Source organism: Castor canadensis, chromosome 10, assembly GCF_047511655.1.
Source record: "Castor canadensis chromosome 10, mCasCan1.hap1v2, whole genome shotgun sequence".
Taxonomy (NCBI): Eukaryota; Metazoa; Chordata; class Mammalia; order Rodentia; family Castoridae; genus Castor; species Castor canadensis.
Genome location: NC_133395.1, coordinates 140169661 through 140190398, shown reverse-complemented (window position 1 = coordinate 140190398; position 20738 = coordinate 140169661). Strand labels below are relative to the sequence as shown.

Below are 20738 nucleotides of genomic sequence, written 5' to 3'. Positions count from 1 at the left end.
GGGTTTTTATGTCTGCAAATATGGTTCATAGCTATGGTTTATCTTTTATGAAACGGACAGGTAGATGTGGGCACACAAGGAGACCGGAGAGGTCCAGGAAAACCAAATTTCTTATACTTCAAGGTCCCAGGGGCATGGCACACCACACAGGGCCACATGGGAAGGACACCAGGGTGGTCATGAGGCATAAGACAGGAGGGTGGAGAGGGGAAGGCATTAGGCCAGAGACTATTGGAGTTTCTATGGGAAAGTCAAGGAAGGACGGTTTAGGCTCAGTTCATTTGAGTAATTTCATCACACTCTAAGCTTTAAGGATTGTTCTTAGTTGCCTGGCACTTGGTCCTGGGATAGTTGGGGAGAAGAATCTTGGGTTTTGGGATGGAGAGGCCAAATGGAGAAGTGTGTCTCTAAATTATTGTTTGCACATCAGAGGCTTCTGGCTGGGTCTTCCTATGGCTAAGAATTAGTTAGCCTCTCTACCAGATAGAAAGGTTTTTTGAGATGTCAGAACATCATAATAGCCAGGAATGGTAGCACATGCCTTTAATCCTAGCATTTGAGAGGCAGAGGCAGGAAGATTGTGAGTTCAAGACCAGCCTGGGCTACAAAGTAAGACCCTGTCTTCAAAAACAAAACAACAGCCAAACAAAACCCCAAATCATCATAATATACAGAAAATAAACAAACATGTAAATGCACATACATAATACAGGCTACAAGATATATTGAACAGAATGAAAACATGAAGAAAAATGGTCCTGGTATGTCATTTCATATTTTGTTCCCTCGAGTCCGACATTGATTTTGAGCTTGGTCTTGTGATGTGAGAAGTTTGATAAGCATTTGCACACTGGGGCTTGTCCTCGAAACACTTATTATTGGGATGCTTTCTCCTGGAACCCAGCCTCTTTCCTGTGAGAAGTCCAACCTAGGCCTGGGAAGAGGCCAATTATAGGAGTATTGAGGACCCAGCCAGCATCTGTAGCTAAGCTCCCAGCCAATAGCCAATGCCAACTTGCTGGTCCCTCACGTGAGCTGTCTTTTAAGTGGATCCTCCAGACCCAGTTAAGCTGTCCCTTCTAAGCACTTCCCTGGTCTCAGAACCATGAGCAAATAAACAATTGTTTAATTTTATGCGAAAGTTCGAGAATGGCTTGAGCAATAGATAACCAAAACAGATATTAAACACAAACAGTTTCTGTTTCGCTTTTTGATTTCTGTAACACACCAACCTCAACCCTTGGAGCTTAAATCACAACCATTGTTCAGTCTGGCCTGGGTTCCCACTACTGCATTTAGTTTGCAGACTGGCTAGGGCTGTGTTCAGCTGCCTTGGTCCTTTCCCTCTTTCTATGCAGTCTTGGAGCCTGTTCTCCTGGTGTCTTCTGTACATGATCTGTCCATGTGGTATTTTCATCTGAAGAGCTGCTGGATTTCCCATGTAGAGGCTCAGGGCTCCTGTGCTACTTAGTAGCTTATTGCCTCTCAGCTCCAAATGCACCCCTTTTTTGCCTTCTCTCTGAAAATTGAACTGAGCCCTTTAAATATTTTTCCTTTGCCAGCTCTCCTGATGTTAAGTTTTGTCAGCAGAAGGCACTGGGAAGACTGCAAGAGGAAGGGATTTTTGCTGTTTGGTTTCTGTGTGATCATTGACTAGGCTCTTAACAGCCCTCATAACTTCTCTAGTGCCTGGCTCCAACAATTGCACAGTGGCCAGCAGCACATTACTCTCCCTGTAGCAGTGGTTACCCACAGTCATGCATGCTTTAGTTAGGCCTGGATCTGTCTGCGCAGAAGGAACTTTTGCTTGGGTACTCAGTCCAAACCCTAGAGGTTGTGCTTATTCCTTTTTTCTTGCTGTTTCTGTATTCTGTAGAGTTCCCTTTACTGGTTACTTGCTATTCCCTTGCTACTTAAATCCCTATAGTTAGTAATTATTTATACTAAAACTGTTCTTTTCAAATTATTGTGATTTTTAATGCACACAGACTGATAAAGTTCCCAAGAGTGCAAATATGAAAGCCATCAGACCTTCCTAAAATTTTGTCCTAAAACTTCTGCCATACTCTGTTAGTTAAATTGAGAATCACAGAACCAGCCCCAGATTCCAGGCAGAAAGTGTGATTGATTAAGAGCCACCACTGTACCAGGCTCTCTCAACACCTGTGCAGCTTACCCCAATCTAAATGTGGAATGTTATGAGTATTCTGTGATCCTCCTTCCTGCCTCCTCCAAGTCAGAATCCACCAAAAACAAGCACTGTTCTGACTAATAACACAGTGAGTTAATTTTGCCTGGTTTAAAACTTCATGTAAATGGAATCATATAGTATGTACTCTTTGTCCTTCTTTGATATAATATTATGTCTGAGATTTTTCCATGGTTGCATGAAACAGTAGTGCTTCTTACTACTGAACTTCTGCTTGTATCTCTAGCATTGCTTCTTTTTTTTTTTAATTTTATTATTCATATGTGCATACAAGGCTTGGGTCATTTTTTCCCCCCTGCCCCCACTCCCTCCCTTACCACCCACTCTGCCCCCTCCCTCTCCCCCCGCACCCCCTCAATACCCAGCAGAAACTATTTTGCCCTTATTTCTAATTTTGTTGTAGAGAGAGTATAAGCAATAATAGAAAGGAACAAGAGTTTTTGCTGGTTGAGATAAGGATAGCTATGCAGGGCATTGACTCACATTAATTTCCTGTGCGTGTGTGTTACCTTCTAGGTTAATTCTTTTTGATCTACCCTTTTCTCTAGTTCCTGGTCCCCTTTTCCTATTGGCCTCAGTTGCTTTTAAGGTATCTCTAGCAGTGCTTCTTATGGTGTGGTCCTTAGACCTACTGAAAAAGACACTCTGGGTTGGGGTCCTGCGATCTGTTTCTAAAAGTCCTCAGGTGATTCTGTTACACGCTAAAGGTTGTGAACCACTAGTCTATAATATTCCACTGTATGTATAAGTCACTATTTATCCATTTTGTTACTGAGAGATAAATGGTTTTTTAGAGTTTGAGATTATTGTGAATGAGACCATCAAGAACGTAACTGTAAATGCCCACCAGTGCACATGCATTAATTTCTGCTGAAATATTGCTAGGAGTGCTATTGCTGTACCAAATGGTATGCATGCACTGACTTTGGTAGTTACTGTCAAACATGTCTCCAAAGCGACGATGGGAGCCCAGTCTTTCCAGATTTGTAGCAATACTTGCTATTAGTCTTTTTAATTTGAGTCATTCTGGTGGGTGTCTAGTGGTATGTTACTGTGATTTAAATTTGCATTTCTCTGATGACTCTGTTGAATATATTTTCATATACTTATTAGCATTTTGTATATTTTATTTCATGAAGTTCTTATTCAGATCTTTTCTATCCTCTTTTTATTAATTGGGTTATCTTTTTCACCGACTTATTGTTTACAGTACTTCTTTGCAAGTCCTTTGTTAGATCTATTGTATTATAAATGTCTTCTTTCACTCCATGTACTGCTTTTCATTCTCTTAAGGGTATGTTTTGAATAGAAATTCTTAGTGATAATATCCAGCTTAACAGTCTTTTCCTTTGTGGTTAGTGTTTTGTGTATAAGAAATTTTATCTCCTCAAGATCTCTGTTTCTCTCCTCAAGATTATGCCTTGGTTTTCTGGATAGGCTTCTTGCCACATACAGAGCCTAAATATTGAAAGTACTTGAAGCAGGCTAACAACTAATTCTGTATTTAAATTTATAACAACAAAAACCAGAAAAAAATAATAATCAGAATACTTAGCTGTTTTAGAATGGCCTCTGTTCTGACTAGTCTCTGTAATCAGCATGAGATAGTGGGAACTACTTACCAAGAGGATCTTTTGTCACTGGACCAAGAAGGAAAGTTAAATCAGCTATTTTAAGTACATTCAAACAACTAAAGGCAACTGTGTGTAAAGAGTGAAAGGAAAATGTGGGAACAGTGTATCACCAAATACTGAATACTAATGAAGAAATAGAAGTGATTTTTTAAAACAAAGAATCAAATAGAAATTCTGGAGTTGAAAAGCACACATAATAACTGAGTAAAAAATTCACCAAGGTTCAAATCAGATTTGAGCAGGTGGAAGGAAGAGTCAGTGAAGTTGAAGATAAGCCAACTGACATTATCCACTCTGAGAAATGGTGAAAAAAATTGGATAAAGGGTAATAAGTAGTCTAAGAGGCCAATGGGGCATCATTGAGCATAACGGGAGGCCTATAAGGAAAAAGAGAAAGGAGCAAAAGGAATACAAGAATAAACAATGGCTGAAAAGTTCCCAAATTTGATGAAAAACATTATACTTTCAAGAAGCTCAACAAATTCCAAGTAACACAAACTCAATCACATCCCATTAGATGTATAGAACCAAACTGTCAAAAGTAAAAGAGAAAATCTTACCAGAAGCAAGAGAAAAGCAAATCATTGCCATTAAGGTATCTAGTGATTTCCCATTAGAAACTGTGGAGACCATAGGCATTAAAATGATACATGCAAAGTGCAAAACTAAATGCTAACCAAGAATTTTGTATCTAACAAGTCTATCCTTTGAGAAATGAAGACATGCCAAGAGAAACAAAACTCAGAGAATTGGTCACTAGACTAGAATATATCCTACAAGAAATATTAAAGGGAGTCTCATTCTGGCTGAAATGCAGGGACTCTAAATAGTAACTTGAATCCACACGAGCAAATAATGCCAGTAAAGGTTACCACGTAGGGAATTATGAAAGTTTAGATATATTTTTGTTTGTAACCTTTTTTTCCTCTGATTTGTTTTAAAAGACAACTAATGGCATAAAACCGTTTGGTGGCATACCATGTGTAAGCATATAATTTGTGTGACAAATTACACCACAAAGGATGGGGGAGGAACTAAGTTTTGTAGAAGCATACTTTTTGTATACTATTGACATTATATTGATGTTAATCAGAGCAAGGTTTTGTTTTAAATTAATATGTTAATTGTAATCCCCAGGATAACCATTAAGAAAACAAAATTTAAGATATAGTAAAAGAAATAACAAGGGAATTAAAATGCTACAGTAAAAAAATCTGTGTAATACTAAACAAGGTACCCTAGGGAGGAGTAGAGCAACAACAGCGAAAAAGACACTGGACATAGAACCCAAAAGTAAAAGTAAAATGACACACAAAAATTTTTTATCACTTATTTAGTAAATAGAATGGATCAAATAGTCCAATTAAAAGACAGAGCTTGGAAGAATGGATTTCAAAAACATGGTGCAAGTACAGTAGACCCTAGGTATCGGTAGTTCCAGGGAGAACGTCCTTGAGGGAAAACCACAAATGCTCGGAATGCAAAGTTCAGTATTGTTCCTGTCCCCCCATTCCCTCAATGCCTGCCACCCAACTTGTGGTAAAGATATGCTGCCTTTCAACAAATCCTAAATTTTCACTTTATAAATTTAAATTAAGCACATTAATTTTCTTGCTTTGAGGGGCACTATTTGTTTTTTGGAAGCATAATTTTTTCAAAATTAAGGACAGGGAAATACTCAGCAGATCATATAACTAATGATAACTTGGGAGTGACTGAGAGCTTTGTATATCAACTGAGCTACATAGTGTGTGTGTGTGTGTGTGTATGTGTGTGTGTGTGTGTATGTGTGTGTGTGAATTTAATTTTTTGTTTTTTGAGGTACTGGGATTTAAACTCAGGGTCTCACGCTTCACACTCTGCCTCTTGATCCATACCCCAACCCATTTTTGCTATTGTTATTTTTCAGGTAGAGTCTCATGTTTTTGCCCAGGGCTGGCCTCAGGCTGAGGTCCTTCTACCTGTGCCTATCATGGAGTTGGATGACAGGTGTTCACTACCATGCCTGGCTTATTGATTGAGATTGGGTCTTGCTCTCTTTTTCCCCAGGCTGGCCTTGAACTGTAATCTTCTTGTTCCCATCCTCCCACGTAATTGGGATTACCAGCACCCCCATGCCTGGCCTTGAAATTTCTTTTTTTTTTTTTTTAATTTATTTTTTGATTGCACTTGGTCAAAACCATGTCTAATAAGTCTCAAAAAAATAAGTCAATAAATCCACTTACTGTATGTTTTGTCTACAAGGGACCCAGTTTAGATTCAAAGACACAAATAAAAGCAAAAGGATAGAAAAAGATTTGCCCTATAAACAGTAACCAGAAGAGAACTGGCATGACTATACTGCTATCAAACAAAATAGACTTTAAGATAAATTTTTAAGAAAGGTATTTTATAATGCTTTAAAAAGTCAAGACATCAAGAAGATAAAATGATTAAAAGCATATATACATATATATATGTACTTAACAAGAGCCCCAGAATGCATAAAGCAAAAATAATGGAAAGAAAACCACCTAGGAACAGCAAGGAATAAAACTCTATCAAGAAACTATTGCCATGGGCCTAGATTCATTCTATTTGCAGTCCTTGTGGAGGGAGTACCAGGTAGGTTAAAGTGGGCCTAATAGACTTGCATCCAGACTATTGTCTTGCTGGCGGAATGACTCAAGTGGTAGAACACCTGCCTAGCTAGTGAGAGGCCTTTAGTTCAAACCCCAGGACTGCAAAAAGAAAAAGAAAAAGAAAAAGAAAAAAACCAAAAAAACCCCACACGGTTCTCTTATTCATCAGTGGCCTCCTGGGCTTGCCTGGAGAGCGGCTCCCTAAGACAAAAGAATTTGGGAATTCCTTGGCTCTCTAAGTTAAGTCCTAGGCTCTAGTCTGTCTGAATTGCTCTTTTGACTGTGCTATGTGAAGAGCTGTATTCAGTGTTTGCTGCAGTGTGCAGCGCACCAGGACTCCCACTCTCCTCTCATTTACCTTCTCATTTCCTTATAGTGGTTTTAGATTTTGATGAAATGTAATACATCAATTTTTTCTGTTATATTATGTGCTTTTTTTTTTTTTTTGTCCTGCCTAGGAAATCTTTGCTCAACCCAAGAGCACAAAGATTTTTTTCTTATGTCTTGAAAGTTTTACTTTTTACATTAAGGTCTATAACCTACTTCAAATAAATGTTACAAGGCATGGATTGTGGTTAAATTTTTCTCTTTTGCGTAAGGCTCTCTAGTTGCTCTAGCACTGTGCATTGAAGAGTCTTCTTATGTCCATTTGATAACCTTGTTATCTTTATTGGAAAGTAGTTGAATATGTCTGTGTGGGTCTATTTCTGGAATCCCTGTTCTGTTCCATTGATCTGTAGATCCTTTTTTTATCAATAACATTCTTGTTTATTGCAGTTTTATAATCTCAAAATTGTCATGAGATCTCCTTTTTAATAAATAAATGTAACGTTTTGTATTAGGGTTTACTTTATATTATGTGGGTTTGATAGATGCATAAGGATGCACATCTACCATGCTAGTGTCATACAGAATAGTTTCACTGTCCTCAAGGTCATCTACAGTCTAGTCACCCCTCCCTCTCTCCAAGCCCCTGCCAAATCCAGATCTTTTTATTTTCTCCATAGTTTTTTTGTTGTTTACAAAAGTTGTGTAATTGGAACCAACTATCAAGCTTGGCATCTTTAACTCAGTAATATTCATTTAAGTTTTCTCCATGTCTCTTCATGGCTTGTTCATTTCTTTTTTAGTGGTGAATAATATTTCATTGTTTAGATGTGCCAGTGTATCCATTCACCTACTGAAAGATACCTGGTTGCTTCCAAGTTCTGCCAATTTGAATAACGCTGCTATGAACATCAGTGTGCAGGTTTTTGTGTGGAAATAAATTTTCAACTCCTTCGAGGAAATATCAAGTAGTACAATTACTGGTTGTGAAGTAATAGTATGTTTTGTAAGCACCCACTAAGCTGGCTTCCATATTAGGAGTACCATTTTGCATCCCATCAATAGCAAATGACATTTCCTGTTAGGTCACACCATCACTGGTATTTAGTGTTGTCAGTGTAAATATTTCAACTTTGTTGCCTGGAAGTATATCTGAGGTCTTCCTGCCTCGAGATAAAAAGCTATACATACCCATTTGGGCATTCTTTGATGTTTGGGGAGAAAAAGTACTTAGGCTTTCATTGCTTTGTTGGATATAGGTGAGCAAGGGAGGCTAATGTGGTTTTGTAGGTCAGGCTCTTTGAGCTCATTCATTATACCATTGCTGTTGCTTGTACATCAGAATGTATATAGGAATTGAAGTGCTGTGTACTTAGAATTCCCCATCCTATAAGTGCTGGAGCAGATTTTCTGGTAGAGAAAAACACATGTAATATCTTCGGGTCCCTTCAACTCAAATGATCCTTTTGAGATTACAGGTTTTGTGACTAATGATTTTCCTGAATGGACATTCGGCATAAGGTTATCCTTATAGCTCTGGCCAATATTGTACTTGACAAATCTTACTATACTTTTATTATTTTACTAACATTGGCTACTGGCAATGGCTTAGCTGTTTGATTTATTACTGGAGGAACTACAGATTAGAAAACTGTGGACAGAGAAACCCCTCTCTGTGGGGCTACAAACCTGGAGGTTCAAACCATCTGGATCACTCATCGCAATGATAATAGCCAGTCTTAAGGACCAATTCCCTGTTTTCCCAGTAATCTATAGATGTCTAACATTATTGAATATTGGAATGCCTCAGAAAATTTCCAACTATTTCCTTTACTTCTTCCTGTTCCAGACATCTTTGTCTACACACAGGCTTGGTCACTGAATGCTGCTGCTGTTCTCAAAAAGGGATCTCCTTTTGGCTACTTCCTCAGTAATGATCAGAACAAAAAAGGTGTTGGGTTTATACTAACTATTTTTAAAATTCAGAATTCCTTCTTGACTGTACTCAGTATAACACTTCTTTCTTTCTCCTAACAGCAACCCTAGCTTGGCTGGCTTGGTATATTTTCTAGGTGGCAGTTTTGTGAAGAGATTCAAGCTTAGTTTTGGTTCAGCCACATGAATTCTCTTGTTGGGCTGACATAGTCCTAGATGCAGGGTTGACAAAGTATAACCCATGGGTCAAGTCTGGTCCACTGTCTTTGTTAATAAATTTTTGTTGCACAATGGTTATGCACAATCCTTTATCTATTGTTACTTATTCATGTTAATTTCTTTGTCTTTTCATGTTACAGCAGAGTTGAGTTTTTTTGGCTTTTAAAGCCCTAAATATTTGACCCTTTCCAGAAAATTTGCTAACCCTTGTTCTAGCTGGAAAGGATAATAACCATTTGGTTGAATACACTACTTGCTGAGTGAGAGAGTCCTCCTTCCATGGCCCACTTGGTGAAAGTGAGGAACATAAAGAGCCTATGTAAGTTTTATAAAAAAATGCTCTTATCCCTCCTGCACTTGACCCTTCTGGAGTGGATAAAAATATAGGGTGGTTTCTAAAAGGCAAAGTTAGAACTAATGGGAAAGGGCACACTGATTTTGTGAAGAGGAGGGGGATTAATAACATTGACACCAGGCAAGGGTAGGGAGGGACATTAATAACCTCTGACTTTCTGAGCAATTCCTATACCTTCCTCACAAGGGAAAATGCCCTGATGAGAATCTCGCAGACCGTTGGAAGTGCCTTACGTTTTACTGCCTGATCTCCCCTGCCTGATGACTTTGAACATGATCTGATCTGCATTCCCCTTAACCTTACTGAAAACTCTATTGGAAACATAAGCACATGCCTCTCCCACACAGAAACACTTGTCATCACCTCCAGATGTCTTTGCCTTCCCCATTCTCATAGTCATTGCTCAGTCATGCCACCCAGCTGGTGGCAGGTACAGCTAGATGAGATAGGCTGCACTGATAGTTCAAGCAGTACCTTTAAAAATAGGAACCGGGTATGGGGGCATGGCTCAAGAGGCCCTGAGTTCAAACCCCAGCACTTGCCAAAAGAAATAAACATTTACTAGCTGGCCCAACAATCACATAGGAAGTACTGTTGACCTGTGTACCCAATTGATGCAGATGCTGTTCATGGGACCCCAGTAATTGTAAGCAGCACCTTTTTTTTTTTTTTTTTCCCAGGACTGCTACTCTGGGAGGTGCCTTAGAACTGTGTTTGTATGGAAGCCAGACATTAATTTTCTACCTTTCCAGAAATATGGGGCCTAAGACCTTAGGGATGGTCATAATAGACCTTCAAAAATTTAAGAAAATGGCACTAGTAAATCACAGACAACTGTAGCGATCTCTCCGAGACGTAACTCCCCAAGGGATAAATGACTATGCACTCCCTCCTACAGGCAGTTATCTGTACAAGGGACCATCAGTTAAAAAAGGTGGTATAAGATGTTGTCCTTGCCTCTGGACAGGTGTTCATGATTGCGTCAGCTCTCTGCCAAGATCGTTCTGAGTGATAGAATTGCCTTGGATTTCTTCCTTGTAGGCCAGGTCAGAGGCAATGCTATTGTTGCATGTTCTGCTGTACCTGAATCCATGGTACCTTGGGCCAGGTGGAAAGCTCAAGAGAGACTTCATATGGCCCTCCAAGGTAGATGCTTGAAGGTTTGTGGGATTTGTTCTGCTGGCTGGATCTGGGGCCCTGGAACTCCCAGGTTAATACAAGTTTCTCAATTACCTGCTAGGGGCTTTAATTAGGTGCTGCATGTGACAAATAGAATGGATCCAACCCCAACTTTGGCCAGTTAATCAGAGTAGTGTATACATGGGAAAAAATCTCCAGAAGCCACAAAAGTGTACAAACAAGGGGTGGGCATTGTTGGGCAATACCTAAGAGTGTCTTGCCTTTTTACATGTCCTGCAAAGCAAGGCACTGACTGTCCTGTGTAAACTTTCTCAGCCTGTCTTTTCCAGGACGTTTGTGTGGTGAACAGCATTGGAAAACAAGTAGTTTCTCCCTCTGGAGTAAAGAGGACAAACTTACTACTCATTATAAAAGACTCAGGTTGCCTACCTTTAGGGTTCCTCCCCAAAGTGCAGTCCATTGCCAGTCTCACCCTCTTTTTGTCACCTTGTGAGAATGAGTCTCAGAACCCACATGAATGTTGATCCTCGGGCTGCTGTTCTTGCTGTGAATGATCAGCTATGCCTTTCTCTGCAGAAGTCTTGTCTCCTGCCAGTCTCTACGAAACTAGCAGGCTAACTTGTAAGGTAGACTCTTAGGCATTTCCTCGTGTTTGACACACTTAGATTTTTGTTTTAATTGAGAGCATATATTTGTGTCTTTTTCATCCAGATAGTCTTTTAACTGGTCAGTTCAGCCAGCTACATGTAATTAGTGATATAATAGCTTTCAAGCTACCATTTTTGTCATTTTCTACCTGTCCTGTATATTTTTGTCCTTGTTTTCCTCTTCCTTTTTTGGATCAATGGAAAATTGCTTATTACTTAATTTCATGTCCATAATAATAAGCATGTGCTTTTTACATCTTACTTATTTTTTAAATTAGTGCTTGCCCTAGGGTTTGTAACATCTTTGTTTTTATTTATTTATTTAGGTCCTGGGGTTTCAACTTGGGGCCTTTCAGTTGCTAGGCAAGTGCCATCTTACCTTATCACAGTAATCCTTAAATAATATGACCTTTCTTTTGTAGGATGAGAACTTAACAACAGGATATTTCCAATTTTCCTCCTGTTTGTTGTCCTATTATTTATATATGTTAAAACCCCACAATCATGTTTACTCTTTTTTTACTGTATGCAGCCAGTTGTTCTTTTGTACTAGAACAATTATCTTTTATGTTTATCTTTTGCCCTTTCTGGTACTCTGTTTCTTTGCACAGATCCAAGTTTTTATCTGATTATAACACTATTTTGACTTAAAGAACTTCTCTTAATATTTCTTGTATTATTTTTTAAATGAAATAATTCTCTTAACTTTTATGAGAAGTTTTTATTTAACCTTCATCTTTGAAAGATATTTTTGCTTGGGGTGGAACTCCAGGTTGACAGGTTTTTTTTTGGGTTGTGGGAGGGCACTTGAAAGATATTACTGTATCATTTCACAGCCTGCCCAGTTTCTCATGAGAAGCCTGCTGTAAATCCGTGTTTGCCCCTCTCCAGACTATTTTTTTCTTTGCCTGCCTCCAAGATTTTCTGTCTTTGATTTTCAGCACTTTGAGTACATATCCATGTGTTTATTGTTGCTTCATTTTTGAAGCACCACCCTGGTGAGTCCTTTGATGACCTTTGGTCTTGAGGTCTTTATTTATAGAAACCTCATAGCCATAGAGTTCATTTTCTCCTCTGTCCTCTCTGGGGGCTCCAGGTGCACACGCATTCTTTTTCCCTCTTTGTGTTTCAGTTTGGATGGCACTTATGAGTTCACTAAGTCTTTTATCAGCTGTCTACATCATACTTACAAGCCCCTTGAAGGACTTTTTCTTCTTTATACTGTGAATTTCCCCTAACGTTTCCATTTGACTTACTTATATCATTTCCCTGTCTATTGAAATTTCCCAGTTCTTCCTGGATGTTGTCCAGTTTTTCCACTGGAGCCTTTAACCTATTAATCATAACTGTGCTAAAGTCTTGGTCTGATGGCTCTAACCTGTGGGTCACCTCTGTATCTGCTGGTTTCTTTATCTCTTAACAGTGGTTTTTTTCCCCTCGCTTCTTTTGTGTTGTATGTTTTGAGTGAATGGTGGACATACTGTGAAGAACCCAGAGACTGAGGAAGGAGCAATTGTGCATAGAAATGGGCCATGCTTCTGTCAGGCCATTAATGTGGGGAGTTGATCCAGGTAGTTAAGGAGTTGGTTGGTTTTCTTGTAAATGTGACCTTCAAGTGCATCAGTAGCTTCATGGTCTAGCAGTGGGCCGTTTTTACCTTGTGCCTAGTGTGGGGGCTGGATTGCCTGAGGGTTTGCTTACTGATTTGGCTCCCATTTACATTTCAGCCATCTTTGCTGTCCCACAGAGGGGCATCTCTTATCTGTGTTCTTAGCTCTCCCTCAGCCATTTCCTGCTCCTGCTTATTACTTGGTGTTGGGCTATGGTGGGGAACGCCTGGGGCTTTCTCTGTTGGCTTGGTCCAGCCTCAATCTTAGATAAGTGCGTGTGCCTAGGTCCAGAGGTGGGGCTTTCCCAGCACTCCTCCTCCTCCCCATGGTTATAAGTCCTGCCCAAAATCAGCGCATTTGTGTGGCCCATTTCTCTTTGGAGGAGCTTATTTTTTCTTTGAAATTTTGTTTTCTTGGTTGGTTCAATTTTCTGACAGGATCAAGAAGAGTTATGGTTAGACTGTCTGTTTTTTTTGTTGTTGCTGTTGTTGTTAGGATAAAAGAAACTTTTCCCTAGCTTTCTGTATGTTAAGCAGAAAAACGGGTCTATTTTGATTCAAAAGGAAAGAGTTCAATTCCTGACTCTCTCATTCTGTGATCTTTGTAAATTCACTGATTTCTCAGTTTCAGAGTGGGAGTGATAATAATACTAATTACAGATTTGTCAATGGAATGAATAGAGAGCCACTTGGGGGTTTTAATAAAATAATGCATCTGCATTCTTATAAGCTAGAAGTTGCTATAGAACAGTGATCATTTCTTTCTAAGGTGTCATTTCTTTTTTCTGTTTTCAGAAATGATCTTCAAGAGAGAGAGATAAGTCCAAGACAGAATCGCCGCACAAGAGCAGCTGAAAGTGCTGAAATTGAACCAAGAAACAAGCGTAATAGGAACTAGTGTGGGCTTTGGCCAACTTTTCTAATATATGGTACTTTTATTACCATATATAGGTTTCACAATTATAAATGCCCAAGGGAAGATGTTTAATTATAAAATGTTATAGTTAACTGATTTTTATTCTATTCTGCCCTTCTGAAAGCAGAAAGTTACAAAGCATCCTCACTTAGTCAGTTGTCTCCTGCCTCTGAGACATTTCTCCCTAAAAACATTAATACCCACATTTTCACCAGCTTTGCAGAGTGGGTAAACTGTTTGGTAAAGATGTTTCGTTTGTTTGATTTCTGAATTTCAGAATGTCTGTGAGCCATTCTCCTTTTCTTCCATGGAGAAACCAACTTCAGAAAAGTCTTTTCACTCTCTTTACCGTAGCAAGTAGTTAAGAGCAACACGATGTGTCAGAATTCATGCTCTTGGTGTCCGGACCCATGCAAGGCTACCAGTATGTCAGGTACAGCAGGTACTTGATGACTGTTGCCCAAGTTTAATGTAGTTGTTTGTTAAACCATGCCTTATACGTTACTGAGAGTAGAATTATAATTTAATGTCACAAAGTTAGTATTATAATTTAAAGTCACAATAACTTTGAAACATTGTGCATGTTCTTCAGAACTGGCACTTAAAAATGATTGTTGATAGTATTTCTTCACTTGAGACAGTCACATCTCTTAACACTTTGAATCCTAGCTATTAAACTAAAAGCATGCAATAAATAGATTTTATAAATGAGTAGATTATTTAAAACATTATCCTGTGAATACTTGAGTACAGGCTGTAAATCATCCTAATGTGTTGTCCCCCGGAAAATGTCCCCCGGAAAAGCAGTTTTCAGTTCTTACTGCTTCTCTTTGACATTCCAGAGCCAGCCTACCTTGATCTCCACCCTTCATCCATTGCCTAGCCCACACACATCAGTTTGCAAATAACACAACAGCAAATGTGGCAGTGTCAAAACAACAAATTTTTTATTGTGCGAGGGGCAACATTTGTGGCTTTCCTTTTCCAAAGAATGTCTCTGTTGATGTTGGCTTTTTAGTATGCTTTGGGGTTTCTGAATATGTGTCATTATGGCAAGAGTTTAGCCTTTTCACATTGAAATCTGCCACTTGTTTTCTTTATGAGTTCCCTGAGTTTCAAATGGTTATAGAAGAATTTGTCATAATCATTTCTTCTGCCTCAAGTCTTGAGGCATATGAGTGGTACATTAAGAAAGGTAAAACCAGTACTTCTTATACAATCTATCTGCCAGTTTGATGGGAGGCAAGTGAGCAGTACCATACAAAATAGGTAGGTTAGTACTGAGTTAACTTGAGTTGCCAAAAATTGTGCTGCAGTGAAAACTGCTTGTTTCATTAAAAATTACAGTCTGTCATAAATTAAACTGGAAGCAATTGCTGTTATATTTGCAGCAAAAGGAATTTGCAAGGGGGCAGTGAGACCCAAGATGGGGAACTTGGCACATTAATTCATTCAGTAAATATTTAATTATGTATAATCACTGTGTTGAACACTGAGAATGCAAAAAGGTCATCTAAAGCAATGGCTCTCAGTGGGGCCGGCAGGAAGAATTTGTTCCTTGGGGGACATTTGAGCAGTATGTAGAGATACTTTTGCTTATCATAGCTGAAGGTTGGGGTGGGGAGGGGTGATAACCAGTATGGGTAGGGGCCAAGATGCTGCCAAACAGTACCATACATGGGTCAACCCTCTTGTATGAGTTTTCCAGGGCTACTCACAACATATTGCAGGCATTGATTTTCTCACAATTCCGGAGTCTGGAAGTCTTAAGATCAATAGGTGTCTTCTGAGGCCTCTTTTCCTTGGCAGGTAGACAGCTGCCTTCTCACTGTGTTCTTACATGGTCTTCCCTCTGTGCATACATGTCTGTGCTCCAATCTCTTTATGAGGACACTAGTCACATTGGATCAGGCCCCACTATATGACCTCATTTGCCTTTAGTTACCTCTTTAAAATCCTTGTGTTTAGATATGGTCACACTGTCACTCCATACTAGGAGTTAAGACTTCCAACATTTACATTTGAGGAAGTGTATATTTTGGCCCATAACACCCATAACAAAGAATTATCTAGGCTAAAATCTTGATACTAAGATTGAGAAGTGCTTAATATAAAGGAATTCCCATGCTTTCCTGAGCATGTCCATGTTAGGCCTAATGGACATTTATTGAGCTCTGTATGTTAGCATTTAGCCTATGTTTAATATCATACATTGAAAAAAAAGTTGTATCTACTGAGTAATGACTGAGGAACTTAGTGTTAAGTGTTAGATCCAGAATTGAAATTGATAAGCTTGTAATTCTAAAATTCACCCTTTAGTGAAACACTTATCCTCACTAAACTTAGTTATTCACTGGCTATTTGTTCTTTTTCCCTCGTGATTCTCCTCAGGGACATAACACTGCCATTGGTTATATTGGCAATGGTATTTATGGTGTGGGTGACTGCTGGTGAGCTGCTGTGTGTCATTTGGAAAAGCACATCCAGATTGTTCTGCTATGTCAGGCTCTCCTTTCACTCCCTAGTCTCTTTTTCCTCCTCCATATTGATAGCCATTGGTCTACTTACAAAGAGAATTCATATTCCTAAGATAATGTGAGTGGTTCAGAGTATCTTGTGGTAAAGATTTGTATGTCAAAAGGAGTAGACAGAATAGAGAAGGCTCTGTGCAAGACTTTTTTTTTTATGTGCCTCTTGACCTTATAAAAGAACTATCCAGACCACTGCACTAGTACAGTTACTTTACTTAAACCCTCAAGTTGACCTTGAGTTTTCTGAGAACCAGGGAAGAGGCAGAAACAGTTGATTTAAAAATTTTTAGCATTTGATTGAAGAAAATGGCAATTTTTCAAATGAGGCACACTTTTTCCTATTATATGGTTTTCTTTATTATGAAAGTAATTAACTATGAATATTAGAGGGAAGAGTTATAATCAGTAGACTCACTGCCATTTTGATCATCTTTCTTTGGTTTTAATCTTAATGTTTTTCAGACGATCTTAAGAATAAGCATCTAAGTCTTCAAAGCTGTAACAGGTGTGTTACTGGCTTAATGTTTCCCACCTATACGTTCACTGTAAAGGGGACGTTTTCCAACCATTCCCCAATATTTCCAAGTATTGCCAGGCCTCAGCCCATTCAGAATTCAGACACAAGTCCATGCCTACTCTCCTGACAGATTCCTGCCAGGCATATCCTTTATACATGCTCTGTGACAGAATCCTGCCTTGTCTGTTGTCCTTACTGCTACCCCAGTGTATGAGCCTACAGGGTGCTCAGATATGGTGTCCCTGCCTTTCCTGTCTATTTCCTCCCCTCCTGCTCTTGCTGTGTTGTATGCGGAAATGAGGAGAGAGTGATCTCCCAGTTTGATAGTGTGCTGTAACCTGGACCTGCATTGTCCTTCATAAAAAGTTTACATCCTTTCCATCTTTCTCTTTTTCCTCCCTCATCTTCCTTCCTTCTACTATTAGGACTGTATGTCAAATGAAATACAAAACAAAGAGTCCCTGTCCTAATGGAACTTGTAGAAAGGGAAGACAAGCATTAATCATTTAAGTATACAGATTAATCTATAGGCACAATGTACAGCAAAGGTGAAGTACATGACACTAAAAAAGCATAGGCCTTGTCTAGGAGGACACACACACATAGACAGACACACGCACACACAGACACAGACACACTCACACAGACGCACACATACACACACAGAGCATTTCACAGTTCATTATCAGTACCCTTTAATGATTGTCTCACAGCCCATTGTGTAACAGCACGTGATTGTAGGTTATGTGCCACATTTTACACAAACGTTCTCCTATTGGGCATGTAAGTTGCTTCCAACTTTTCCCAATTAGTAATTTTCAGTTAGACATCATGGTACGTGTAGTTTCTTCATATATGTGATACAGGTTAGGGTCCCAGGAATAGAATTATTGGGACATTAGCATTTAATAAAATATGTGGTCAGGTTTTCAAAGCAGGAAGAACCAGAGTATTAAATTCAATAGGAAATTTTAAATACTGGATATTAAGAAATGCATTGGGGCTCTTAAGTGGGAATTTCACAGCAAGTGCAAAAGCTACTCTTAACTGTCAAAGCTGAGGGTTCAAAATTGAAGGGGATTAAGTAGAGTCAGTTCTATAGTTATAAGCAAGCAAAGAACAAAGAGACTTCTGGTGCTCTTATGTGATACTATTTGTGTTTAAGATCTCTGAGGGGAATGACTAAAAACACTGTTATCATGCTGTACACCCAAGTTTTGGATAGCAGCTGGATACATTTTCTGGCAAAATTCTAGAGCTGCTGTTATTCTGATGCTGGCCAAAGAAGCCCAGCTGGTTTGGAAGCCAGATGAATAGGCAGCAAACAAGCTTGACTTGTGAATGTCTCCGCTTGAGTGGAAGCCAGGTAGGCAGCAAGTGGGAAATTTTTGGGTCCCCATATTTTGGTTTGAAACTATAAAAGCACACAATTGAAACCCTGGGACTCCACATGCTGTTGTTTATTTCTGTTTGGATTGCTTAACACTGCATCACGTACCTTTTATGTAATGTGATTTTGAGCAGCCTTCATTTCTCCATGCCTACTAGCCATATTGACTTACTTAGAACTATATTAATGAATTAATTGCAATGCTGGGAATGGAACCTAGGCAAGCACTCTATACTGAGCTATGGCTCTAGCTCTTGGAACCATATCTGCCAAAACGTGTTTATTTTGATAGCACAAATATTAGATTTCTGAAAGCATGACATCTAAATAAAACAATTTGTTTTCTACTTTCTTTTTTCTTTTTGGTGTTACTGGGGTTTGAACTCAGAGCCTTGCACTTTCTAGGCAGGTGCTCTACCACTTGAACCACATCTCTGGCCTTTTTTGCTTTGGGTTAGTTTTTAGATTGGGTCTTGGCTCTTTTGTTCTGGGGCTGACCCACACCACAATTCTCCTACCTCGGGCCTCCCCACAGCTGGGACCACAGGTGCATGCCACCATGCCCAGCTTATTGGTTGAGATGGGTCTCACTAACTTTTTGCCCAGACTGACCTCAAACCAGGATCCGACAGATCTCAATTATCTGAGTAGGTGTTGTTATAAGCACTATCCATTGCACCCATCCCTTCTTTTCTATTTTTAGTACATGGTATTAAGTTATCTAGGTTAAAAACTTGAGGAATGGGTGGGGCTCAGGTAGGATGTCTATAGCATAATTTAAGACTTTATAGAGACATTTTTGTCTAGATCTGATTCAGGATCTTACAGTTGGGACCACTCTTGACCACAAGTAGAAAATAGATGAATAGATTTTTCCTAAAAGTCATATCCTGTCCAGAGCTGTTTTCTGTTTTTATTTTTCTATCAAAGTAAAGGAATACAGTAGTATTCTGTTCTGTTTAAACTAGATTATTCCTCATGTAAGGTAGTATATGGAGAGATGCAGACTGTCCTTTGTTAAGGTAGGATGCATAGAAGTACATATGAAGGATGGTTTAAGAATGAAATGGAACCTAGAAGAAAGGAGTGGGATGCAAAAGGTAGTTGTAAGCAAATAAATTGGTTAAAAAAATACAGTAATACCGATTTAAAAATTGGTAAATCAATATAGACTGGGACTGGATGGGGGAGAACAGGATGGTTAAAGCAGGATGGAAATAAAATATTAGCCCATAATGTGGGACCTGGGAGAGGGATCAGAATATGAAGCCCTCTTGGTATTGTTTGGGATACACTGATCTGTTTTACACTCTAAGTCAAGGATCCATTTAAAACTTTAAAGGATAGAACACATGTGAAGTAGGATAATATCAAACATTCAATTTAGTAAATGAACAAAACTGGAAGATGAATAATGGTGAAAGAAAGTAACAAGTCAGCTTGGAGGAAAAAAAATAAAACCACAGGAAAAGTAAATCCCTCTTATACATAACCCTACATGTAAATGATCTTAATTCTCCAATCAAAAGATATAGATCAACTGATTGGATTAAAAATCAGTATCCAAATTATTGTCTACAGGAAAAACACTTCATTGGCAAAGACATACAGAGACTAAAAGGGAATGGATAGAAAAAGATGTATTGAAAAGCAAAACTGAAAGCAAGCAAGGGAAGCTATTCTCATATTTGGAAAAAGCAGATTTCAGCCAAAAATTAGAAGAGATAAAGAAGGTCACTTTCAACATATCAACAAAAGGACATCTATCAAGAAGATAAATATGCACCAAACATAAGTGACTCCAATTTTATAGAACAAACATTTCTGAACATAAAGGGACAGATAGATCAGATACAATAATTGTGGTGATTTCAGTACCCTACTCTCATCAACAGATAGATCATCCTGACCAAAAAATCAACAAAAACATCTCAATTAACACATTGACAAAATGGACTTACCAGACCTCTCCAACAATGGCAGGTTACACAGTCTTTCTGGCAGCTCATGGAACCTTCTCCAAAATAAATCACATCTTTGGCCATAAAGTAAGTCTTAACAAATAGAAAAAAAAATCAAAATAATTTCTTATATAAACCATAATGGAATAAAATTAGAAATCAGTGGTAAAGAAAATTACAAAAACCATTCAGACAAGGAGATTGCTTTTGAATGATTAGTGGGTCATTGAAGAAATTAGGAGAGAAAATTTAAAATGCCTAGATTCTAATAAAAATGAAAGCACAACTTGCTAGAGCCTAAGGGACACAACAAAGGCATTGTTAAGAGGAAAGTTTGTAGCCATGAGTGCTTCATTAGAAAAGCAGAGATTCACCTCAGACTTTTAGAAAAATAAGAAGCCAAATCCCAAATCAGTAGATAAGAAAGAAAGAATAGAAACTGGGGTGGAGATGAGATGAAGTGGAGACTAGGAGAACAATGAATGAGTCAGTGAAACAAAGAGTTGGTTCTTTGAAAAGATAAACAAGGTGGATAAATCTATAACCAGATTAACCAAAGAAGAACAGAGAAGACCCTAATAAAATTAGAGGTGAAAAAGGGGATATCACAGCAGATACCAATGAAATTAGATCGTTAGAGACATGAAATCTTATGCTACAACAAACTGGAAAATCTAGAAGAAATGGATAAATTTCTAGACAAGTATGACCTACCAAAACTGAACCA

At 38.7% G+C, this 20738-nt stretch overlaps 1 protein-coding gene across 3 annotated transcripts in view; it reads left to right on the top strand.

Moving 5' to 3' along the window:
* Positions 1-18397, top strand: part of Rad18 (RAD18 E3 ubiquitin protein ligase) — a 98521-nt gene extending 80124 nt beyond the window's left edge. For all 3 annotated transcript variants that reach the window (XM_074044303.1, XM_074044304.1, XM_074044305.1), the window contains one exon: positions 13492-18397. In XM_074044303.1, coding sequence (XP_073900404.1) covers positions 13492-13594 — 103 coding nt within the window. In that variant the 3' untranslated portion in view covers positions 13595-18397. The remainder of the gene's footprint in view (positions 1-13491) is intronic.
* Positions 18398-20738: the final 2341 nt, after the last annotated feature.